The following is a 27,329-nucleotide window of genomic DNA, read 5'->3' as shown; positions in this document are numbered from 1 at the left end:
CGCATTTCAGTAGGAACCAAAAAGCATAAGAGCAGTGACAAATTAGCAGGCGTAAAAATTGAAGTGAGTAGAGAAGGTATAATTCTGAAGGAAAAGAAACCATCAGTACTTAACATTACAGACCACGATAACCTGAGTTCAGGTGAGGAACTGGAATGCAGCACTACTAGAAGCAACATAAAAAATGTGCATCAAGAGAAAATGCCAGAAACATTTCAGAGTGCTGCTTGTGCTACCATTTCTGAACCATCTGATTTGGAAATGCACAGCAGAATAAAGTCTGAGAAAGATACATCAAGAAGAATAAAGCTCAGTCATTCAGCAGTAGAGCAAGAGAGGTCACCGGGCGAAGAGAAAGTATGTAATACAAAATACATTGATAAGGAATATACTCGAAACATTTATAAAAATTCACATCTCTGTGACAGAGAGGAAGAACAAGAAGGTTTACAAGAAGCAGCTCTACAACTGACAAAAGATGTCAAGACAAGCACACATCTAAAGCAGCAACCCGAAAATGCCAGATTTGAAATGGAACAGAGCTGTTCAGGAAGTAGAAAAATCCCAAGTAAAGAGCAAGCAGGACAACCACAGACACTTTTTACAGGAACTATTTTGGAGACTACTCCATGCCTCACAGCAGATCCGTTTCAAGTTGAGAGGCTGAAGCAAAGCACAAACAGACATACAGGCGGAGAATATACTGTAGACCCACAGAATCCACTTACGTTGCCAGAGAATTTATCAATTGGGCAACTTTTAAGTGAAACAACAGAGTGTGATGTCCCACTTGGTGGAAACCTTAGAATGTCACCAGAGAGTCATGTTGCCGAAAAAAGGGGAAACTTAAAAAGAGTTTTACCCGAAGTTGCTCTGAGGTCTTTTAATATCCACGTGCTTATGTTATCATGTTTTAAAAGGCCAAACATCAGAAAAAAATTATCAGGAAGAAAAAATGTACCCAGTCACAAATATGTAATTATGAAAGCAAAGAAGCCAGCCATCTCATTGATGCCATACATCAGTGAACAGGGTACTCCAAGTCATAGAAACAAATTGGGATACAATTTAAAAAATATAATTAAACAAATTCTACAAGGCAAAACTGTGGCATATGTGCTTCCTGACATGGCTATTTTGCCTAATAGTAGAATGTATAGCAGATTAAGTGCAGAGAATCATAGTCATACCAAGCTAAAGCAAGAGGAATTACAAGTTGAAAGGGAAGAAAGGTGTTCAGATTCTACCAATAAAGGAGGTACCTCTAGAGACACACTAGAAACTAAATTACAAAATGAAGTGAACAAAGAAGCTCCACCAAAAGTAATTTCTCGCGATAGCTGCCATCTCAGATTTGATGCATATCCAGTGAAGGACCTTAAAACAGAAAAAGAAATGCAGCAAAAAATCCCATTCACAGAAACCACTATGGAGTCCGTTTACTCCCCCATAATGGATCCATCTCCTGTTGAGAAGATGCAGAGAAGCTTAACACCACCACCGGACATAAAACGTACTGAAGGTTCAAAGATATCTCCTCCAACATCAGGAAAATCACTGACTGGAGACCCTGTAAACCAAACAAGAGAAAGTGATGCTGCAGATACTAGAAGTTATACAAGGGAAATAGGTTACAATATTGCAGAAAAAACAGAATTACCAAAAGATTTACTAGCATCGTTCCCAGAGACTTTTATTTTCTGCATGCCTGCCGTACCTCGTTCTAAAGGACAGAAAAACAGAAAAAGATTAGCACGCTTGAAAAGTACAGTGAGGCCCAAGTATGTACCTATGAAGGCAATGAGGCCATCAATTTCACAAATATTTGTTATCATAGCATCTCGTAACTTTGGTCATAGAAAGCCATTGGGATTCCACTTTAAGACCAAAGTTAAAAAGATAAACCAAGATAAAGGCCTGGTAGATGAACTTCCAAATACCATTTGCTGTCCCATGCATGGCAGATTAGAAGCAGAGACAAACAGGTGCAGTCACGCTCAGTTAAAACAAAGAGAACTAGCAGATAAAGAGAGATCAGAGTATGCCGATTCCTCTGATCAGAGGAGCGTATCCTACGACAGAGAAGAAGAAGTGCACGGTGGAGAGGAAGAAGAACAGAAAGCTTCACCGGAAGCAGCTCCGCAGCATACCCAGCACCCCAGATCTGATGCACATCAAATTCAGGAGATCCACTCAGCACTGAACTGTTTATCACAGAAGCTGCCTGTCGATGGGCAAGGCGTTCAGCACCAAGCACGTCTTCTACAAACTGTTTTGGAGGCTAGCCCCATAGTGGGTCCTAAAGAAACTGAAAAACTACAGAAAGCCAACAAACCAGAGAGTGACATAAAAGTCCCTGCGGCTCCAGAGATCCCACCTCCAAAAGCAGGGGATTCACCACTCGATAAACTTTTGAACACGACAACAGAGCATGGTTTACCATCTGGTGGAAATCCTAAAAGGGAATTGGATTCTTATTTTGTGGAAGAAAATTCAGAGTTACCAAAAGATTTGCAACTGACACCCTTGCAGTCTTCTGATTCCTTTAAATCTTTGGTTTCTGAATCTAAAAGACAGGAAAACACATTAGCAAGCAAGCAAAGAGCAATGAGTTGCAAATGTACAACTATGAAGGCAAAAAAGCCCCCAATTTCACGTATTCTTAATGGAAGATACAGCAAGCAATGCCACGTTTACACGAAGACGAAAGATCCACCGCAAAGTAAAAATGTACATGATGTCAGTCACTCCAAAGTGCCTGTTTTGCCCAATATCAAAACGAGTACCAGCTTAAATGAGACAGATATGCAAATGAGACAGATAACAAGACTTGGTCATAAGCAGCCAATCCAGGATAAATCACCAAATGGAAGAAAAATATGGTTCCCAGATTCTATTGATATGAGTAGTATATCCAGCAGCGTGAAATGTGAAAAGGAAGAGGAAGGAAAACACAACGCTTTACCAGCTCCAGAGAATAACCAACACTCCAGGTTCAGTGCATATGAGAAGAAGCATCCTGACCTTGTCAAATCAGACGAGGAACCAGGCCAGCTAGAAAGTGCCGATATTCAGATACAACCACAATCGTGCATTACACAAACTATTTTCGATTCTACTTCATACCCTATGGTAAGTCAGTTTCCATTTGAAAAGCTAGCGAAACGTGCTAGTATTTCACCTCCAAAGTCAGGGGAGTCAAAGGTGGATGAGATCATACTTTCTGCAGGAGAATGTGGTATCCCATCTGATGGAAACCATCAAAAGGAACAGGGTGGTGGCGTTAAACGGAAAAAGACGGTGACTTTTGATGTCTGTATGCCTGCTTTATCTCCGTTCATGGGGGAGAAAAACTTCAAAAAATTTTCAGACATAAAAACTTCGGTGTATTCCAAATACAGCATTATGAGGGCAAAGAAACCATCAAATTCGCACATGCTCAGTATCAAGGGTGATGCTAGCTCAGACCCTAGAAAAGAACTGGAATGTAACTTGGCAACCAAAATTACAGCAATAAATGAAGGTAAAAAAGTGGTGGATAAAACGTACCCTTTTATAGCTATTACACCTGACATTAATATGTATAGCAAAATAGAAACAGAAAAAGACATGTTAGGAGGAAAAACACTCAGTTCTGCACAAGTAAAGCGAGAGATACCATCACATGAAGGAAATATTACTTCAGATGACACCAAAGAAACCAATCTTCGAGATGGAGAAGAAAGTGAACAGGAGGCATTATTAAAAGTAATTCCACAATTCAGTCAACATTTCATATTCTCCTCAGGTCAGGCAAAAGGGCTTGACCTTGACGAATCAGAAAAGCAAGGAAGTAGGGGAGTTTTGTTTGTTACAGAAATAGATGTACCACAGCAGGTGCAGCCCCCAGATCCAATTCCGTTTGAAGAGCCAAAGAAAAGCCTCCAGAAACAAAATGGCACAAAGTGTACAATGAGTTCAAAGCATCCTCCTCTAGAGTCAGAGGAATCCCTAAAAACTGGCGACGTATTAATTGGTGCGATAAAATGGGGTGCCCCAACAGATAGAAGCCACACAGGGGAGTTGCACAGCCCTGACAAAGAAGAAAAGGCAGAATTAACTAATCTACAAGCAACTGTCCTAGAGCCTTTGGATTTTGCTACACCCGATCTATCTGAATCTAAAAGGCAAAGAAAGACAATTAAATATAGAGCCTTCAAAAACAAAAAAAGTCTCAAATGTGCAATTATGAAGGCAAAGGAGACGCCCATTTCACAGATATTTAACATCCCAGGGTGTGGTTATCGAAAAAATCTACCTTTGAAGACCCAGAAATCACACGTTGTTGAACTTTTAATTCATATAAGAGACTCTGGGGTCCCATCTGATGAATTTCAGAGGAGGGTTCTGGAAGATCTAACTGCAGAAAAAAAGGAAGGACTAGCGTCAGAATTACTGGCAACAATTCTGAAGTCTTTTGATTTCTCCATGCTTGCTTTGCCTGTATCTAAAAGAGAAAGAAACTATTTAAAACTTACAGACAAGAAAAATAAAATGAGTCCCAAATGTGCTACTTTGAAGGCAAAGAAGACACCAATTTCCCAGGCATTTAATGTCACAGGATGTGGCACACCAAGCAACAGAAGGCAATTACAACTCAACTTCAAAACCATGATGAGACAAGGTAAGCTTGTGGCAGATATATTCCAAAATGTCAGATCCTCTCCTGTACCTATTTCACTTGGCATTAAAATGCATAATAAAATAAAGGTAGAGACAAACATGCTGTGTAAAACAGGAATCAGGCATGAATTGCAACAACAAGAGCCATCACCCAATGAAGAGAGAACCTGGTGTGTAGATTCTAGTGATAAGAAAGGCAGTATATCAAATGGCACTAAAGAAGTCAAAGACCTAGGTAGGGAGGAAGAGAATGCTGAAGGCTTACTGGGAGCAGTCCCGCTGAATTCCCAACACTTCAGTTTCAATATTCACGAAATGAAGGAGTCTAACATCGTGAAATCAGACCTAGGAATGAAAACTTCACAAAGTGAAAAAATCCCAGAACCAATTACTACGGCTCAAGAACTACAGCTACAAACACCTGCCACGCGAAAACTATTAAAGACTATTTCTTATTCTATTTTGGATTCATTTCCACTTGAGATGCTACAAAAAAGAATAAAAACACAAAAAAGCTTTAAAAATACGGGGAGTCCGAAGATTTCATATTCAATGTCAGAGAAATCAATTAGTGAGTTTTTACATGTTACGACAAACAGCGACATCCCCTTTGAAACAGGCCCTAGAAAGGAATCTGCTAGTTCTATTCCAGAGGAAAAGATGAGGTTACAAAAAGATTTACAAGTGAGAACTCTACAGATTTTTGATTTTCCCATGCCTGTATTATCAGAATCTAAAGGACAGAAAAACACGGCACAGTTATCAGACAGAAGAAAAAGTACAGTGAGTACCAAATGTGTAACTTTGAATCCACTAAAGCCACCAGTTGCACAAATGCTTAGTGTCACTACAAGTGTCAACCCAAACCAAGGAAAAAAAGAGAAATGCAACTTTGAAGTCAAAATGAAAGAGATGCAGCAAGGGAAAAGTGTGCCAGATGCCTTTTTAAGTACTCATATCGCTTCTGTACCAGTTTCACCTGACATTAAAACTTATGATAACATAGAAATAGAGACAGACAGGCTAAGAAAAACAAGATCCAGTCAGGTACCACGTACCTATTCCATCGATAAGGGCTGTACCTTAAATGACAGAGAAGCGAAAGTGCAGGAAGAGAAAGAGGACAAAGCTTTACTGGAAACTTTTCCATACTGCACCCAACAAGCCATGTCCTCTGAGTATCCAAAGAAAGAGCCAGGCCTTGTTAGACTGGATGCAGATTTGAACAGTTCAGAAAGTAGAAAAAATCAAGAACTGTTTGCTGCAGAGCAAGAGATGCCACGACAAACAGCTTTCCCGGAAACAAATTTAGAGACTATATCTCGCATTCTAAGGGATGTGTTTCAAGTCAAGACATCAGAAAAAAACATCACAACACAAAAAGGTATAACATATGCAGTAGATCCAAACGTTTCACCTCAAACTTTAGGGGAATCAGCAATTGATGTACTTTCACACAAGAAAATAGATAAACCGTGTGAGGGAAGCCGTGGATGGGAACTTGATGGTCATATCGTTGAAGGAAAGGCAAGCATACCAGTCTTCAAGTCTTTTGATTTCTCTAGGCCTGCTTTATCTGAATTTCAAGGGCAGAGAAATACAGCGCAAATCTCTAAGTGTGTACCTGGGAAAGCAGAGATGCCATCAATTTTAGAGACAATTAATATCACTAGGTGTGGTGCCCTGAGCTATAAAAAGAAACCAGAATGCAAGTTTAAAAACATGGTCAAAGAAATATCTCAAGGCGTATCGAATATATTCATGAATTCCTATCTTTCTGTCACACCTGTTTCGACTGATATAAATGTCGATGTTGAAACACATAGCAGATCAAGAGAAGAGACAGAGGAAGCAAGAGTAAAAATATACAATTCTACTCACCCAGAATTAGAGCAGTCATCACGTGATGGGGAAGCGTGGAGGGCCAATTTGACTGATAAGAAAAGCAGATCAAGCAACACAAGGAAAATGAATATGCAATATGAAAAGGAAGAGAAAAACCTTACAAAAGTGTTAGCAGAATCAGTTTCACACCTCAATGTCAGTGCACATCAAATGAAAGATACTGGGAAACCAGAATCTGAACTGAATAGTTCAGAAGGCAGGAAGACACAGGATTTGCTTTGTACAGTGCAAAAGATGAAGCAAGAAACAGGCTGTAGAAAAACTGGATTGAAGCCTGTTTCTGGACACGTGATGAATTTTCTTCAAGTTGAACCAGTGAAAGAAGGTCTCCATACACCAGAAGAAATAAAATATATGGTAGATCTAAAGACTCCGTTTCCAAATGCAGAGAAATCAGAGATTGGTTTAATGCTATATGATACTCCCTGGGATGCAGTTCCTAGAAAGAAATGGGGTAGTCCTACTTCTGAGAAAAGGGCATTAAATCAAAAAGACTCACTAACAACGGTCTTAAAACCTTTAGGTTTCATTGCCCTCATTTCATCTGAACCTAAAAGCCAGAGCTACACAGATTTTGTAGGCAAGAAAAGTATAATGAGTCCCAAGCATGTAACGTTGAAGGCAAAGAAACTACCAATTTCACAGTTAGTTAGTATCCCAGTGTTTCACACAGGAGGTCATAAAAAGAAAAAGCAGCACAACTTTAAGTACAAGATGAAAAAGAGGCAACAGAATGCAAGTGTGGGGGAAGCATTACACAGCACCACTCATCCTCTCATGTCTGCGTCACCTGATGTGAAAATAATTAACGTATCAACAGCACTCCCAGACATTCCTAGAGTAGACATATTCAGTGATCATCAGCTAAAGGAAAATAAACTGTCAGATGAAGGTGAAGCTTGCTCTAAAGATTCTATTGAGAAGAAATGCAAGCCAAGAATCACAACGGAAGCAAACCTGCAAGATAAAAAGGAAGACCAAAAGGACAAAGAAGCATTAGTGCATCGGAGTCCAGTTTCATTACAAATACAGATTGTGAAGGAGAGCATAAAAGCACAAAAGCTCATAAAATGTAGAGAAAGCCCAAAGAGTTCACCTCCAAAACCAGAGAAATCAGTGATTGAAGAAGTGTCTGCGGGCACAACAGAGAATGGTGCTTCTTGTGATGAAAGCCCTGGGAGGAATATGGGTGGTCAGATTATAGAAGAAAAGGCAGGGTTTCCAAAAGGTTTGCCAGAAATTGTCCGGGAGCTTTTTGATTTATCGGTGCCTGTTTTATCTGAAAGTAAAAACCAGAGAAGTACAGTACAGCTACGAGACATGAAAAGAACTATGAATTACAAATATTTAACTACGAAGGCAAAGAAGCTGCCAATTCCACAGTTATTTTATGACACAGGATGTAGTTCTCCAAGCCAAAGGGAGGACCTAAAAAGTAGGCATAAATACAACATGAAACTGACCTTACAAGAGAAACACGAAGCAGGTGCATTTCTGAATAGCAGTCGTTCTCCCATGCCTGCTCCATCTGACATCAAAGTGGATAAGAAATTAAAAGCAGAGGTAGACATGTCAAGACAAACAATCAATCTCACACAAATAAAGCAAGAAAAATCAGATGACAGGAAAGCATGGGATACATATCCTAGTGATAAAAGAAGGCCCTCAAGAGATACAATCAAAGAAACAGTGGAAGAGAGACAGTGCCAAGAAATTGTACCAAAAGAAGTCTCACCTTATATACAATCATTCAAGTCTGACACATACCAGATAAAAAAGCCTGACCAGGTCAAATCAACAAATGAAAGGTATAGTCCAGGAAGAAGAAGAGTTTGGGATTGTCTCGTGAGAGAACAAGATGTGCAGCAACAAATGTCATTTCCAGACATTGTTTTGGATTCCCCGCCCTGCCACATAGTGAAGGAAAGCCATCAAATACCAAAAGGAATACCAGTTGCTGACCCTGCTAAGATTCCACCACCCAAATTAGTGATTGATAAACTCTCATTTGATACAACAGAGAGGGTTACTGAGTCTAATGGAGCACGTCCAAAAAATCTGAGGAGTTATATTGCAGAGGAAAAGAGAGAGTTACCACAACATTTAGGAACAACTTTATTGGAGCCTTTAGATTTCCTCATGCCTGTTTTATATGACTGTAAAAGCCAGATAAACCCAGTACAGATATCAGAAAAGAAAATTATAATGAATCCCAAATGTCTAAGTAGGAAGGAAAAGAAGTCACCAATTTCACAGATACTTAAAATCAATGGACAGCTCCTTACAAAACAGAAGAAGAAGCTGGAATCCGATTTTAAAACCAAAATGAAAGAGAGGTTTAGAGGAAAAAATGCGGTTGGTACATTTCCAAATACCATTTACTTCACACCAGATACCTCTGCCATTAAAAAGCAAAGAAGATCCAAAACAGGGACAGACACAACAAGAGTATCAAAGTTCAGCCGTCTACAGCTGCCACAAGCAGAAGCACCAGTTGAAGGGACAGCAAGGCATTCACAGTCCACTGGGAAGGGAAGTGCTTCAAACATTTTAAAGGAACCAAAACTACATGATGGAGAGAGTGAGGAAGAAAAGCAAGAACACCTAATAGAAACAGGTCCAGTGTATACCAAAACCTTCATGGTAAATTCATATCTCATAATGGAATCTGATCCTGGCAAATCACAAGATGCCATTTTAGGTGAATCTTTTTCCCCTAGAAGTCAGAGCTACAAAGGGAACCCAGAAGAAAAATTAGAAATAAAAAAAAATATGATAGGGAGTCTCAAGATTGCACTCCCCAAAATGGAAAAGTCAGAAATTTGTGAAGGACTGAGTAAGCCGACAGGTGCCCCTACATCCAGTCAATCTGGTAAAAAGATAATTGGAAATTCCGCTGTAAAAGAAAGAGCTCAATACAGCAGTTTAGCAGGAATTGTCCTAGATTCTGTTGGCAGACATTTGCCTGCTTCAGAAAAAATTAAAAGACAGAATGGTAGCCTAAGAATAGCTGGCATGTCTAGTGCAAGTCCCAAAGGTATACCTTTGAAGGTAAAGCAGTCACTTAATACCACAGGCCATTCAACTGGAAGCATTAATAAAAAACAGGAACAGAACTTTAAAGCCCAGACGAGGGAAAGAGAGAAAGACAAAGCTGTCTTCAATGCAGAGTTAAATTTTATATGCCCGTCCATGCCTATTTCACCACACGTAGAAATGGAGCAGTCACCTAGTATGTGGGATATATATGCAGGACCTTCTGATACGAGAAGTGTCCCAAATAAAGCAAAACCGAGAGAGAAAGGAGAGTATGGGCAACGGCTTTTGTTTGCAACAGCTTCACAGTCTACCCAGCCTTCTGGGTTTGGGGCAGATCAAATGAGAGAGCCTGGTCCTTTCAAATTGGAAGTACCCTTCGTCAATACGCGATGCCCCAAGGACATCACTCCTCAGAAAACAGAAACTGGTTTAATAGAACAAGAGACAAAGATGGCAGTTGTAGAAGAGATTAGTCCAGAGTCTGGTTTTTTCTCTAAATTATGCCAGCCTCACACTGAAAAGCAGAAGATAGAATTTAAAACTGCAAACTGGAAAACAATAACAAATCCAAAGGTAGTGGGTCCAAAGGCAGAGAAATCATTAATTGATGCACGTTTTATTGATACAATAGAGTGTGGCGATTCATTACAGCACAGAGAAGGAAAAGAAGCAGAAAGACGAGGCCATCTTGTCCTGCACGGGAAACAGCAAGAGTCAAGCATCTCAGGAAATCTCTGGGATTCTGTTTATGCTGACACACCTACATATCCTGAAATTACAAAACATAAAAGTAAGGCAAAAATAGCAAATGTGAAAAATACTATGTGTATCAAACAAGTAAAACTGAAGACAAAGAAAGCACCAGTTTCCCAGGGGCTCAACACTCTTAGGAATGGTGCTAGAAACAATAAAAAATTGCGATGTAACATTAGACAGGAAAAGCCATCCCAGCAGAGTGAAAATGTAGTAGATCTAGTTCCGAAAGCTGTTTATGAGTCTGTACACTTGACTTCTCACGTTCAAAAGCTCACAGAAGAAATAAATATGGAGGAAGACAAGCCTAAAGAGGACGTACTCATTTTTCCACAGCTAAAGCTAGAGAAACCACTCAATGGAAGGCAGATGTTATCTTCGGGGTCTGTTAATAGGTCCAGCAACATTAAAAACCTCAAACAATACATGAGAGAACAAAAAGGCCAGAGCATCTTAGTAGATGTGCCCCAACCATGTATGGAACGGGTAAGGATTAGGTCACAACAAATGAAGAGGCGTCATGTCAAATTCGAAGTAGATTTGCAGAGAAAGGTGTGCTCTGAGCCAACGTCACAGGTAGAAGAACCTAATTACATTGCACCAAGAAGTAGAAGAGGAGAAGTCTTCATTCAAGGGCAAGAGGCCCAGGAACAGAATTCTCTTCTGAAGCAAGAAATGCAGAAACTAGAAATGATTCCTGAGACCAGCCTGGAATCTCTTCCTTGCCCCATGAAGGAATCTCTTCATTTAGAAAAGACAATAGGAGTTAAAACAAAACAAGACTTAACATTCTCAATTCCACAGAAGAAAAAAGGATTGACGTTAACTAAGGGCCTATCGAGTTCAAAAGCAGAATTTCTTATCCCAGAGGTAAAAGCCCAGCAACAGAAGCCTTTCACAGGAATTATTCCAGAGCCCATGTCCTCTTGCATACTGGATCAGCTTCACACTGAAACGCCAAAGGAAGATGTAAAAATAAGAGATATAATTTTAAACGTTTCAGGTCAAGAGGTAAAGAAGATATCAAACAATGCAAATATTTCAAGTACGGATCATATGTCCAGAAGTACAGAAGAAGTACTTTTGCTTATTAAAGAACAGGAGAAGAGGAGGAAAAAAATTGGGAAGAAGAAAGAATTTAAAATAGCAGCAGACATGAAAGCAAAAGTAGGTTTCAGTCCAGTTCTAGAATATTCACCAGGTGGAGCACAGCTTATTAACACAACAGAGCATCTTGGCACATTCAAACAAAGAGATGGAAAGGAATTGAACAGGAACTTGGCCACACAAGGGGGACAGCACAGGTTGTGCGGTCCAGGGATTATCTTGGATTCTGTTTATACAAAGGTCCACATTTCTCCTGAAGCTATATGCCACAGAGATAAAAGAACAGATATCATGAAAAGCACCATATATCCCAAAAGGAAAAATATGAAGGCAAAGAAAACACTTGTTTTCCAGCTACTTAATATTACAGGATCTGGAGCCCAAAGCAGTAAAAAGGAACTAAGATGTAACATTAAGAAACAGAAGAAGGAATTCCAGCAAGGCGAAAATGTAGCCAATTTAGTTCTGAAAACTACTTGTGACTCTGGATATATTCCATCTCACTTTAAAGGGTTCATAGAAGAAAAAAGGGAAAAAGACAAGAAAAGAAAGCCGATCCCCATTCCTCCACAGCTAAAGCTGAAGAAATCAGTAAATGAAAGAAAAACGTCAGCCTCAGAGTCCATTTATAAGAGTGATTTGTCAAGAAATGTTAAAAAAACAAAGCACTGTATTAGAAAGCAAAGAGAGAGGCACCAAACTGTTTTATTAGACATTCTCCCACAACATAGAAATCAGTTAGTGATTAGCAAACTGAAGAAGGAGCCCAACCAGCTCAAGTTAAAAGTAGATTTGGAAAGAGAAACATATCCTGATCTCTCTTCACAAAAAACGGAAATCAATTACACTTGGTTTGACATCCCAAGAATTAGAACAAATACGGAATTTGAAGTTCTTATTAAGCAAAAATTAAAGGAAGGTGATGCAGACATTGCCAAACATTTATTTTCAATTCCAAGGCCAGAGAAAACTGATACTTCATTAAGTTCAAAAGTACAAAATACGCTTTTTACAGAGATGGATACATCTCAACAGAAGGCTTACAAGCAGCAAGAACTGCTGAAACAAGAAAGTATTTCAGCAACAAATCTGAGTTCTGTTACTTGCCCCCTTATGGACCCTCTTTCTTTGGAAAACACCAGAGAGTTGACTAAGGAAGAAGATGTGTATGTTAACAGAAGAAACATTTTGCATCCATTGGAAAGAACAAGATTAACGGACACTGACATTTTGCGAGGTTCAGAAGGACAGAAATTTCTTTGTACAAATCTGGACTTCCAGCAAGAAATATCTGGAGTACAGGAAGGAGATGCGAAACCAGACCACAGTCCTAAAAGTATTTTGAATTCTCTGTCTTTCCCCGATAGGGAACCTCTTCATTTAAAACGGGCAGTAAATAGAAAAAGGAAAGTAAATGTTAGCATCTCTATAAATTTAAATGTAAATCCATGGGGAAAAGAAGAATTAAAGCTAACAAATATTCCATTGAAATCAAACAGACAGAGAATGAACTTTTCAAAAATGTTGGAAGCAAAGCAACCAAACCTTCCTAAAGAAAACATTCTAGAATCAATTTCCTCTTGTATATTACATCAGTTTCATACTGAAAAGCTAGAGGAAGAAGTATCGGCAAAGGAAATGAGTTCAAAAGTTTCGAGTCCAATGGTAGAGAAATTACCAAACAAATTAGAAAGCCCAGTGAATCAGCCTCCAAATTCAGGAAGAATTAATTTGCATAACAGAGGAAGCGAAGACCATCAACAAGAAAGTACCTGCAAGACTAGTCCAATGTTTGTTTCTCCCTCTTCAATGGATATACTTCAGATTAAAACAGCACAGGTAACGAAATCATTAAAGGCAGGAGATAACCCATTGTGTCATACCTCAAATACGGAAGGAATCAGCTTACTTATTGCTGGAAATGAAGAAGAGCAAGCAGAAAGTATACACCAGACTTTTCCAAAGCCAGCTTCTAACTCTTTAATGGCTGTACTTCAAAATCAGACACCATGTGTAAAGAAAGCATCAAAAGAAGTAATCAGTGCCATGGATCACATTCTGAATGAGGAAGAAATTGGCTTGCATATTGCAGAAAAAGAACAACAACCAGAAAGTATACACCAGACTATTCCAAAGCTGGCTTCTTACTCTTCGATGGATCTACTTCAAAGTAAGATCCTCTGTGTAAAAGAAGCACCAGAAGAAGTAGTTCGCATCATGGATCACACTCTGAGTACAGAAGGAATTGGATTGCTTATTACAGGAGACGTAGAAAAGAAAACAGAAGGTATACACCAGACTGTTCTAAAGCCAGCTTCTCATTCTTCAATGTATATACTTCAAAGTCAGATACCATGTGTAAAGAAGGCATCAGAAGAAGTAGTTAACGTCATAGATCACACTTTGAATGCAGAAGAAATTGGCTCAGTTCTTACAGGGAAAGAACCACCAGAAGGCATGTGCCAAACTATTCCAAAGCCAACTTTTCCCTCTTCAATGGATGTCATTCAGAGTCAGACACCATGTGTAAAGAAGGCATCAGAAGAGGTAGTTAGTGTTGTGGATCACACTCCAAATGCAAAAGAAATTCGCCTACTTATTACAGGAAAGAAAGAACAGCATGAAAAATATACATATAAGCCTCTTCCGAAGCCTGCATCTCACTCCAAAATAGATCTACAGGAAGTTAATATCCCAAATCAACCAGTAACATTAGACAACACGAATATTAGGGATTTTGCATATGCAACTTCACAGGCCAAAGAAACGTTGGAACAAATGGACGACATAGGTGTGTATACTCAAAAGAGTAAAACAAGACAAGAGCAAAAGCAGCAGCGCCTGTCAGGTTTAGGAGAGAATTTTCAGGAGCATATGCCTTACCTTAAAAATGATCCCTGTCTCCTTGGATATTTAATGCTCCAGGAAAAGGAAGCATTGTCGGAAGTAGGTACCCTGTCAAGCAGGGCAGAAGGATTAGGCTTGTTTTGTAAAGATCAACTAAATGCCGTATGTGAGTATGGACCAGAGTACAGAATGCCCTCGATTATTCCAAGGCAAATTAAAAAACCAAACAAAATGTTGCCTTTAGAATCATGCAATAAAACTGTAAAATATCTGAATGCTTCACTTCCAGGAGGAAAGAAATTACCCGAAGGGGCACAAGTAATGAGTTCGATATCAAATAGTAGTAGTTCACCCAAGCTAAGAGTTAGAAAGAAGGTGAAATCACATAATGCAATTCAAAAGGTACAAAATGAAGCATGTCTACGTGGAACTTCTCCACATTTTCTGTATGTTTGTATGCCTATTTTGCCTGAAAGTAAAAGACAGAAGGATAGTATAAAAAAAGGATATAAAGACATAGCCTGGCCTGAAAGAAGAGCTTTAAAGTCAAAGAAATCAGTATTTACACATATACTTAATACTACTGACCTTGGTACCCCAAGCAACAGACCAGAACTGCAGTGGAACATAAAAGAGAAAATGGCAAATATAAAACATAGAAACGGTGAGTCCGATGTGGTTGTGAGAAAAATATATGATTCCATATCTTCTTCACCTTACCTCAAATGGAATAAAAAGACAATTGACGGAGTTATCTCAAGTACTGTAAGAAGAGAAAAACAATATATATTGAAGAAAGAGGAGATGGGTGGAGTAAAAGCAGTTGATATGAAAGGAATAATGGACCCCAAGGTTGTAATATTGAAAGTAAGGGAATCACCCCTGTCACATATACTCAATGAAAGAGACTTGTTGTTGCAGTTGAGCATTAAAAAGCAAGGCAGCAAACTGCAGAAAGATAAAGGCAAATCAGGTATAAAACCAACAAGCTTATGTGCTTCTTTACCATCTCCATCACATTTTAATTTGAAGTCAAGAATAAAAGTAGAGAAAGATAAACCAGAAATACTAAGAAGCTGCCTTTCATCACTAAAGCCCCAGGCATCATCAGATATCAGGGAAATGTCATATGCCGAGTCAAATAGAGATTTTTTAAGCAATGGAGCAAAATTAGAACATCTGCCACAGAAAAAGGAAGAGAGAGGAAATGTGTTATATGTAAAAGATTTAATGGGCCTCAAATGTATCCCTTTGAAAGCAAATAAAACACTTTTCAAATATATATGTTATGGAGAGGAACCACAGTGGAGCATTAAAGAACAAGAAAAAATGATGCAGGAAGGTAAAGGTCATCTAGATGCAGTTCTGAGTAAACCCTGTGCTTCCATTCTTTCTCCACCTCACCTGAAACGGGATACTAGGATAAAAGAAGAGGAAGGCATGCAAGGAATAACAAGGTTTGGTTGTTCACCACCAACACTCCAGGAATTACCCGATACAGTGAAAACACATGAAGAGCCAATTGATGATCTTTTAAGCCAAATTAGAAAAGCAAAACATATGCCACAGAAAGATGAAGGTAGAGGGGAAATGGCTTTGGAAGAAACAACACATCCCAAAGGAATAGCTTTGAAAGCCAAGAAACCTTCAATTTCAGAGAAACTGCCTGTGAACACCAAAGAAAAAGAGGAAAAGATGCAGGAAGATAGAGATAAACAATTTGGCATTCAGAATAAATCTTACGCTTCCACCCCTCTTCCACCTTACTCTGAATTAGACACAGGAATAAAAGGAGAGGAAGACATACAAGGAATAACAAGATTTCGTTGTTCACCACTAACACTCCAGGCATTATCAGATACAATGAAAATACTTGAAGAGTCAAATGATGATCTTTTAAGCCAAATTAGAAAAGCGAAACATACTGCACAGAAAGATGAAGGTAAAGGGAAAATGGCTTTGGAAGAAATAACGCATCCCAAAGGAGTAGCTTTGAAAACCAAGAAACCTTCAATTTCAGAGAAACTGCCACTGAACATCAAAGAAAAAGAGGAAAAGACGCAGGAAGACAAAGATAAACAAGTTGGCATTCAGAATAAATCTTACACTTCCATCCCTCTTCCACCTTACCCTGAATTAGGCACAGGAATAAAAGGAGAGGAAGACCTACAAGGAATAACAAGATTTTGTTGTTCACCACTAACACTCCAGGAATTATCAGATACAATGAAAATACTTGAAGAGTCAAATGATGATCTTTTAAGCCAAATTAGAAAAGTGAAACATATGCCACAGAAAGATGAAGGTAAAGGGAAAATGGCTTTGGAAGAAATAATGCATCCCAAAGGAGTAGCTTTGAAAGCCAAGAAGCCTTCAATTTCAGAGAAACTGCCACTGGACGTCAAAGAAAAAGAGGAAAAGATGCAGGAAGACAAAGATAAACAAGTTGGCATTCAGAATAAATCTTACGCTTCCGTCCCTCTTCCACCTTACCCTGAATTAGACACAGGAATAAAAGGAGAGGAAGACATGCAAGGAATAACAAGATTTCGTTGTCCACCACTAACACTCCAGGCATTATCAGAAACGATGAAAATACTTGAAGAGTCAAATGATGATCTTTTAAGCCAAATTATAAAAGCGAAACATATGGCACGGAAAGATAAAGGTAGAGGGGAAATGGCTCTGGATGAAATAACGCATCCCAAAGGAGCAGCTTTGAAAGCCAAGAAACCTTCAATTTCAGAGAAATTGCCACTGACCATCAAAGAGAAAAAAATGCAGGAAGACAAAGATAAACGAGTTGGAATTCAGAGTAAATCTTGTGCTTCTATCCCTCTTCCACCTTACCCTGAATTAGACACAGGAATAAAAGGAGAGGAAGGCATGCAAAGAATAACAGGATTTCGTTGTTCACCACTAACACTCAAGGAATTATCAGATACAATGAAAATATATGAGGAGCCAACTGATGATCTTTTAAGCCAAATTAGAAAAGCGAAACATATGCCACAGAAAGATAAAGGTAGAGGGGAAATGGCTTTGGAAGAAACAACACATCCCAAAGGAGTAGCTTCGAAAGCCAAGAAACCTTCAATTTCAGAGAAACTGCCACTGAACGTCAAAGAAAAAGAGGAAAAGATGCAGGAAGACAAAGATAAACAAGTTGGGATTCAGAGTAAATCTTACGCTTCCATCCCTCTTCCACCTTACCCTGAATTAGACACAGGAATAAAAGGAGAGGAAGACATGCAAGGAATAACAAGATTTCGTTGTCCACCACTAACACTCCAGGAATTATCAGACACAATGAAAATACTTGAAGAGTCAAATGATGATCTTTTAAGCCAAATTATAAAAGCGAAACATATGGCACGGAAAGATAGAGGGGAAATGGCTCTGGAAGAAACAACGCATCCCAAAGGAGTAGCTTTGAAAGCCAAGAAACCTTCAATTTCAGAGAAATTGCCACTGACCATCAAAGAGAAAAAAATGCAGGAAGACAAAGATAAACAAGTTGGAATTCAGAGTAAATCTTATGCTTCTATCCCTCTTCCACCTTACCCTGAATTAGACACAGGAATAAAAGGAGAGGAAGGCATGCAAGGAATAACAAGATTTCGTTGTCCACCACTAACACTCCAGGAAACATCAGATACAATGAAAATACTTGAAGAGTCAAATGATGATCTTTTGAGCCAAATTAGAAAAGCCAAACATATAGCACAGAAAGATAAAGGTAGAGGGGAAATGGCTTTGGAAGAAATAACACACCCCAGAGGAGTAGCTTTGAAAGCCAAGACACCTTCGATTTCAGAGAAACTGCCAGTGAACATCAAAGAAAAAGAGAAAAAGATTCAGGAAGATAAAAAACAAACCGGGATTCAGAGTAAATCTTATGCTTCCATCTCTCTTCCACCTTACTCTGAATTGAACACAAGAATAAAAGGAGAGGAAGACATGCTAATAAAAACAAGATCTTTTCCACAACTAAATCTTCAGGAGCCACCATATACAAAGAAAATAGCATATAAAAGGTCTATTTGTGGTGACATTTCAAACAGTGTAAAAAAAGCCAAAGAACATATGATGCAGGAAGAAGAGAAAGTAAAAGTGGCTAAAGTTATACCTTTGAAGAAAATGAAATCATTGGTTTCACAGGAATTTCAGTTGGACATCAAACAGCAAGAGAAGAAGGTACAAAAAGCTAAAGGTAAACCAAGTAAAGTTCTGTCTAATACCAGCACTTCCATACCACCCCCATCTCATCTAAAATTAGATACAGGAATGAAAATAGAGGAAAATATAATGGAAATAAAACGAAACTCTCTTTCAGAACTGTCACACCAGAAATCATCCGATGCAGTGAAAACAGCTAGTAAAGAGTCCATTGGGGGTGATATTATTAGTGATGCACAAAAAGCAGAAAAATGTATGCTACAGAAAGAAGAGGATAAAGTACAGACATCAGCCACAGGAGAAATAATACATCCAAGAGGTAAAGATTTGAAAGTAAAGAAAGCATTTCCACAGGACCTATCATTGAACCTTAAGGAAGGTAAATGTGAAAAGGAAGCATCCTTGACCACAAATTGGGCTCATGAATCTTTTCTAACTCACCATGAGTTGGACAAAAGAATAGAAAGAGAAAAAGATACACGAGAAACAACAAGATCCGCTATTTTACAACTACAGCCCCAGAAATCATTTGATTCCGGGAAAATAGCACATACGAAGTCAATTGGGAATGATATCCCAAATGATGTAAAAACAGTACAGGAGTACAAGCCAGAGATAGGAGAGGAGAGAGGAAAAACATTAAATGCGAGATACATAACGCACCCCAAAGGCACAGCCTCCAAGGCAAAGAAATTACCACTTTCACATGTGTGCAGTATCACTAGAGGTAGTGGACCCAAAACTAGAGAAGTACAGATGAATATAAAAGAGAAAACGGGATATCTACAGGAAAGAAAAGGTAAACGAGCAGAGGTGCTGACAATACCGTCTCAATGTCACTTTAAATTAGACACAGGTGCAGAAAGCAAGAAAGACAAACTAAGAGTAGCAAGATCTTTTCTTCCACCGCCATGTCACATGGAACCATCAGTTGCAGGTAAACAAAAATATGCAATGTCGACTTTGAATGATATCTTAAGTGATTTACAAAGAACAAAATACATGAGACAAAGAGAGGACGAAGTAAACATTGCTGTTGAGAAGGGTATAATGCATCCTAAGTACCTGGCTTTGAAGGCAAAGAAATCACCCCTTTCCCAAATACTCAATACAAATGAACTTCGGTTGACCATTAAAGAGCAAGAAAAAAGGGGGCAGGAAGGTAAAGGTAAAACAGTTGTGATCCTGAGCAAAACTTGTACTTTTGCAACTTCTTCAACTCACCTTAAATTAGACACAATAAAAGAAGAGGGTGAGCTAGGAATAATAAGAGACTATGTGCCACATCTTGAGCTCTGGGAATCATTGGCTTCTGGGCAAATAGCATCTGCAGAGTCAATGGAGAGTAACATTTTGAGCCCTACAAAGAAACGAAAACGACATCTACAACAGAAAGAAGACTTAGTAAAAACAGCCACGAATGGGTTGATGCACCCCAAAGACACAGTTTTCAAAGCAAAAACATCACCACTTCCATTTATGTTCAGCATCACTGAGGATGGTTCTCTGACCAAGAGAAAGGAACCACAGTGGAGCATTAAAAGGAAAGTAGAACTGGAGCTGGAAAGAAAAGGAGAACCTGATGTAATTCTGACAAAAACTCATACTTCCATGCCTTCTGCATCTCACCATAGATTGGATACAAGAATCAAAGTAGACAAAGACTCACTTAAAATTGCGAGATGCTCTCTTTCACAATTAAAGACTCATGTACCATCAGATGCAGGGAAAATCAGATGTGCAGAGTCAAATAGCTCATATAATGTAATAAAAACAAATCGGCATATGCCACATACAGAGGCAAAATACGGGAAAAAAATGGAAGATAGGAAAGGTATAACACTCCCCAAATTAATAACTTTGAAATCAAAGCCATCCCCACATCTATCCAATAGAAAGAAACTACCTTTGAATATTAAAGAGCGAGGAGATAAAGCTCAGGAAGGCAAAGGTAAACCAGGAATGGTTCTCAGAAAAACTTCTGCTTCCGTACCTTCTCCATACCTTAAACGGAACACTAGAATGAATGAAAAAGAAGGCAAACTAGGAATAACACAATCCTGTTTTCCATCACCAAAGAGTCAAGATCCATCAGATTCCTTCAAAAAAGCATATAATGAGTCAATTGATGATTATATGTTATGCAGCGGAAAAGGATCAGTACGGTCTATAACACAGAAGGAAGAGGAAGATAGACTCAAAATAGATATGAAAGGCAAAATGCTCCCAACAAATACGGATTTGAAGGCAAATAACTTACAGTGGGAAATTGAAGAGCAAGAGAGAGCGTTGCAGGAAGACAAAAATGAACTCGTTCTAGGTCTGAAAACCATTTGTGTCTCTTTACTTACTCTACCACATCTTAAATATGATACCGCAGAAGGAGAGGGATACATGGTAAGAATTACAAAATTGCCTCTTCCACAACTAAAGTCCAAGGAATCATCGGATGCAGAGAAAATAGCATATCCTGAAACGATTGCTGGAAAACTCTCAAGTGATGTAAAAGAATTAAGAGAACAGATGCTACAGCGAGAAGAGGATAGAGAAAAAACCATGGATATGAATGATATAGTGGCTCCCAATGATATGTATTTAAAGGCAAAGAAACCACCTAATTTACATACACACAACCTAAGTGACGTGAAAACTAAAGAGCAAGAGGAAAAGGTCCAAGGAGATAAAGGCGATCCAGATAGAATGCTGACTAAAACTTGTGCTTCTAGATCTTCCCCACCTCTCCTTCAAATGAATAACAGAATCCAGGAAGAAGGCATGCCAATATTAACAAGATCCTCCTTTTCACAAGTCAACGTCCAAGAATCATCAGATTCTGGGGAAGTAGTATATGCAAAGCCAATGACTAGTGATGTCTTAATCAGCCTGAAAAAAGGAAGACAACATATGCCAGAACAAAAGGAAGAGGATGGAGCGGAAATAGCAAACATCGTAATGCTCCCTAAACATCAAGAAGAGAAGGTACAGGAGTGCAGCCATGAACCTGGTGTGCTTCTGACTCAACCTTCTACTTCATTGCCATCTCTGTCTCACCTCAAATTGGATAAAGAAATACAAGTGGATGAGGAAATGCTAGGAAGTACAGGCTCCATTTTGCAGACAATGGCAAATGCAAGGGAAATCATACTTAGAGAATCAATTGATGGTGATATCACAAAAGATATCAAACACAGAAAACAACTTATGCTTCGGAAAGAAGAGAGGGACAGAGAAAAAACAGTAGCTGAAAGAGACACAATGCAACCCACAGCTGTAACTCTGAAGACAAAGAAATTACCTCCTTCAAATGGGCTCCACAGAACAGAACTGCATCTGAACATTAGAAGTCAAGCACAAAACGGACAGGAAAGTCAGGCTAAACCACCACACGTGGTTCTAAGAAAAATTTATACTTCTGAACCTTCTCCATCTGACCTTCAACTGGATAAAGGTACACAAGTAGATGAAGAAATGTTAGAAATTAGAAAATCCTCTCTGTGCCCACTGCAGCTTTCAGCAGCATCAGATGCAAAGAGAATAGAGGCAATTGATGGTGACGTAAGGACGGCAAAACAACATATGTCACAGAAAGAAGAAAGGTACAAGGTGAAAACAGTAGACAGGAAGATGGAGATGCATGGCAAAGGTGCAAAGAGTTCACCCATTTCACATATGCTTAATACAAGGAAACTGGTGTTAAATATTAGAGAACCAGAGGGAAAAAGGCCTGAAGGTAAAGATGAACCATGTGTGGTGCTGACAAAGACTTTTCTTCCCATACCATCTGCACCTTCCCTTTTTATGGATTCAGGAATCAAAATGGACACAGACACACCAGAAATCACCGGACCCTCTCTTCCACAACAAAATCACCAGGAATCATCAGATACCCAGAAGCTTGCAAACAGAACGTCCACTGATGATGATAATGAAAACAGTTTTAAAAGAACGGAGCACCATCTGCCACAGGAAGCGACGGCGCAACCGTATACCTTAAACTTTCTGATCAGTGTACGGCACAGTGAGGAACCTCCGCGAGTGAAATCAGAAGGAGATCTGAATCGCTCAGTCTTAAATTCACAGGAAGAGGACATTTATTTCACAGGAGTCGGTACTATAAGCAGTAGGAAAAGGCTGGAATGGCTCTTTACAGGGCAAAAGGCTCAGCCAGAAAAATACAAAACAGAAACACTTAGCACATTTAGTCCAACTAAAATTAGAAAAATGCGTCCTAAGGTTTCAGTTCCACTGTCAAGGAAAGTATCCAAGGAAAACTCTGTCACATTTGGCACTCCTGCAGGTTCAAAAGGACCAGAATTGTCTGTTTCAGAGCAAGATGCCCTGCAACGAGACATTTCATCAAAAGCATCTCTAGAATCTATGGATTCATGTAAATTTGTTAAGCCAGGAAAAGGTGTACAGAGTAACAGCAGAATAAGCCAAGTGCTTTCTCCCCAGGCGTTAGTACCCCAGACAAAAAAATCATCAGAGAAAATGAATGTCACAGAGTTGAATACCTCCCAAAGTGTGGAAGAACAAGAAACGTTCACGAAAAAGCAAATGGTGCAGCAGTCTGCGAGTAAACATGAGAGCATGTCCAACTCTATCTTTTCTCTTAAGTTTTCACTTCAAAATGGAGAGCAGAAGACAGTACTGGAAATAGATGTGAACAAGAAAACTACAGTGTCCCCTAGAGTACTACCAGAAATACAGGATATTACACAGCTTGACGACACAAGAGGAAAAAAAGTGCCAGCAATCCTTGTTTCCGAACTGGTGGGATGTATTCTAGAATCACTTCAGAAATCTCTTGTTCCCCAGTTGGGTTTTCTACTTCACTCTAGAGATCTGGAGGGAAAAAATGAAAATGACACAAGCACTATTCTAAATCTGGAACAGAAAAAATTAGAAATGAACAATAACAGTACCATGAATCAGGAAGAAGAGAAATTAAACATAGATACAAGCAAAACTGTACAACCAAAAGAGGAGAAAATAGAAACACCCAAGAACAGTACTGTGAATCTGGAGAAGGACAGAATGAAAATGGACTCAAGCCCTACTGTAAATATGGATGACCCATCTGTAAAGGCAGAGGAATCTCAAATTAAGACTCAGGCAATCGCTCATAGCATGGACGACTGCTCAGTCGAGCAAAAACATAAAGAAGAACCGGAAGTGTCAAGTGCAAAGCAAAACACTCAGCCACGGAAACTTTCTCAAAGAACTGTTCTGGATTCATTTTACGCCTATATTCCTCTTTCTTCCAAATTTGAAGGCCGGAAAGGTAGATTAACAATAACAGATTTGAAAAGAGAATTGAGCCCCAACTATTTAACTATGAAAGCTCCAACTCACCCAATTTCACAGATACTTAGGATCACAGGACATGGTACTCCAAACAACAGAAAGAAATTAGAGTATAACTTCGACAAACAAAAGAAAGTGGATTTGTGGAATAAAGGTGCCTCAGGAATATTTATCAGAAGCCTCTCTGTTTCTACCATGAGTCCACCTCACACTGAAGAAGCAGTAGAATCTGAGACAAACTCAGAAAGGGAACGGAGAAGCTGTCATTCGAAATTCCGGAAGAAATCACCAAGTGCGAGGGCAGTTGCTCAGCGGGCTTCCTCAAGCACTGTAAAAGAAGGGAAAGAGAATTTTACAAAAGCAGTCCCAGAAGATTCCCAGCCATTCGGGGTTGATGAACAACAAATGAAGAAACTTCTTAGTGTCCAGGCGAACCTTAGTGGTGAAATAAGTAAAACAAATTTAACTCCACAAACAGAAGAGGTTGTTCCAGGGCATGGTGCCTCAAAAAGTATAAAAGAACCTGGTTTGCAGATTATTGATCAAGAAGAAAATATAACCGAACTCATTCTGGAACCCACAAAGTGCCCAGTGGTACTTAAAGATCCAAAGGAAAATGTAGATACACATAGGGAAAGTCCCATAAGTATGAATGTTCCACCTCTAGGGGTGGAGAAATCACAATGTGGGATACAACTCTCTGGTACCACGGAGTGTGCTTCACCACCCAAGCAAAAGGATTCGAACGAACCAGTATGGGACACAACCATACAAAAGATGCAACAACAAAAAGCTTTACCAGGATCTGTTTATTCCCCCGTGCCCGTACCACCCCAAACTGAAAGGAATGAAATGAAAATAGTGGCAGATGGTACAAGTACAGAAAGTTCACTTCCTGTTAGTGAAGAAATTAAAGATGTCCTTGAATCCCAGGGAAAAAATATGATGGCTGAGAGGAATCAAAAGTTTGGCAACCAAAGAGACGAGTCTTTAGAGGAACAATCACTCGCTTCCGTCAAGTTCAAAGACAGAGTTCCTGCTGATAAACTGGAGAAAGTGCAAGACCATGAACCCGATGACTTGAAGTCGTCAACAACAGCATATCCCAAATTGCAACCAACACCCTTTTTTGATTTTACTACTGAAGGAAGAAATAAACTCATTAACCCCTTAGATTCAAAAGCCCTTGAAATAAAACTGAGTCTGATACCAGAAATAGCAGATAAATCCTTCCAGAAGTTGGACACTCATCCAAAACAAGCTCTTTCAGAAGAAGATAGCAGTTGGGGGCCGTATCCAAGATATAAAACAGCGTGTGTTATGTCTCTAGAAGGGATTGATACTTTGGAACTTAATTTAAGACAAAAAGAATCACCTGTCCGCTGTATGAAGCCACTGATTGTTAATGTTTCAAGTGGCAATGAGGAGATGATTACAAAGTTAAAGAGTGCTCATAAACTGGTATTCGGTGGAAAATCCTCCATGACCCCTGCTGGTAATGAGATGCCATCGCCTCATGTTCTCAATAACTGCTCAGTAGAAGAAAAAGATAAACTTCTCATGCACTTTTCTATGAAAACATTGGAGATTCAGATGAAAGCATTTCCCAAAATTGTAAGAGAATCCTATGCAGCGGCCAGTGTTCAGGGCAGAAGGAAACCTTTATCGAAATGTATTCATTCTGCTGTCAAAGTTCCAAAACGAAGAAACAAAGTTTTGTTATTGTTTGAGGAGAAATCTCTTCATAAAATAGATCTTGATTTACAATACAAATACCTTTGTTTTCACCTGGGCCTTACTGCTGAGAGTACATCCCCTCAAACAAATGCACTTCCCCAACGTGAATTAAATACAAGTACGATATGTAAAAAAGTAGACGATGTTGGAGAAAGTCTTGATCTGCCAGTTGATAAAAAACCGTTAGAACCACGTATCTCTTTCAGAAACCCAAGTCCTCCTGAAAGCTCATCACCGATCGGAAAATTTCCAGAGCCGACTCAGGTGGGTGCTTCTGCCTCTGATCTGCACAGCACAGTGCTAAAAGAGACTCACGTTTCAGAATCAAAACCTCCGGCAACTCCAGAAAAAGATAAAGAATATCACGTCTGGTTTCAAAAAACAGATACATACAAATCTTTGGACTTTAAATCTCAGGGAAATGTGAGTTTCACTGATACACATTCAACTGAGATTTCTGAAGGCATTACTGATGTTCAGACAAATATGGAGAGCTCAGCTAACGTAGAGAAATGTCCGTCTCTCGAAGTATATGAGAGTGAGGAATACATATTTTTAGAAGCCAGCCCTTATTTAAGTCAGGAACCACGAAGTATTCCATTTGAATTACAAGGAGTCATTCCTCTGGAAAATATCAAAACTGATTTGAAACAATTCTACAGTGAAGATTCACGTTCCCATAGTATTAGAGGCTGTAAAAAACACACCTTAATTATGCCACCACGTTCTTATAAACCCCACAAAAAGAAGAAATATAGATCATCTTCCAAAATGCAATCTCCTGGTTGGTTTTGCCATAGTTCCTTAAATACTGCAAAAATTCAGTCCATGTCATCTGTATCGTTCAGCGAAGAGAAACTCTCATGGACTACAACAAGCAAAACAAGCTACTCTGTTGTTCCCTTAACTCAATCAAACATCAAATTACATCTTGCAGAAAATCAAGGCAAACCTCACACACATCTAGAAAGCACAGAAAAAAAGAAGCCAAAATTTGACTTATTTAGAAAGAACAACATTCACTTGGACTGTGATTATGGTTACACACTAAGTAAAGAGAAAAGGCCAAGAAAAAAGAAAGTGGGTAATTATGAATCAGAATTTTCAGAATGGTATTTCCAAAGCAGACATAAGTCAGCGCCAAAACCTCAACAAGAATATATCAACCACCATGCTGCAACAAACCAAAGCAAGCCATTTTTTTATGCCTGTATACCAGCAGACTCGATGGAGGTCATTCCCAGAACCATCCGCTGGACAGTTCCTACCAAAACCTTAAGGAAGAGAAACTTCAGAATTCCCCTGGTGGCAAAGATGTCAAATTCCTGGAATATATGGAGTTCATCCAAAAAGTTGTTGGGGTCATTCTCAGGGTCCTTTAGCTCAAGTCCAGTTCATCAAAAGTGATATTACAATATCTACATTTCTCTTAAGTGGAAAGCTGGTTGCTGTTGGGGTATTCTGTAAGAAATAAAACAGATGCTTTCTTCATGAAGTGTTGTCTAAGGTGATGTATTTTATTTCTACATTAGCCTTGTACAGTTGTTTCAGGGGGTTAGAATGGGAAGCCACCTGACTGGGTTTGTTCCTACCATGCACGAGCTCTCCCTTTAATTTATGCTGCCTTCTCATAATTCTAAGAGAGAAGCCCTCACTTCATCCTACACCAACGATTGAAGGGTGAGTCAGAGGAACTGCAGCCCGTGAGCCCGAGAGCGAATGGCTAGAGAGGTAGGAAGGCAGGGACATAGAAACTAAAAGAGGGAGAATTTCAAGTAAGCATGAAGGCTCAA

The 27,329-nt window shown here is 39.2% G+C and overlaps 1 protein-coding gene across 1 annotated transcript in view; it reads left to right on the top strand.

The window, feature by feature from the left end:
* CCDC168 (coiled-coil domain containing 168) overlaps nucleotides 1–27,329 on the top strand; it is a 39,240-nt gene extending 11,911 nt beyond the window's left edge. Inside the window, exon 4 of the mRNA XM_049867663.1 lies at nucleotides 1–27,329. This exon is cut by the window's left edge and continues 1,960 nt beyond it. Within this exon, the coding sequence (XP_049723620.1) occupies nucleotides 1–26,943 (26,943 nt within the window). The 3' untranslated portion in view covers nucleotides 26,944–27,329.

The sequence above is a fragment of the Elephas maximus genome, chromosome 23 (assembly GCF_024166365.1).
Source record: "Elephas maximus indicus isolate mEleMax1 chromosome 23, mEleMax1 primary haplotype, whole genome shotgun sequence".
Classification (NCBI taxonomy): domain Eukaryota; kingdom Metazoa; phylum Chordata; class Mammalia; order Proboscidea; family Elephantidae; genus Elephas; species Elephas maximus.
This window is presented reverse-complemented; position numbering and strand designations above follow the sequence as displayed.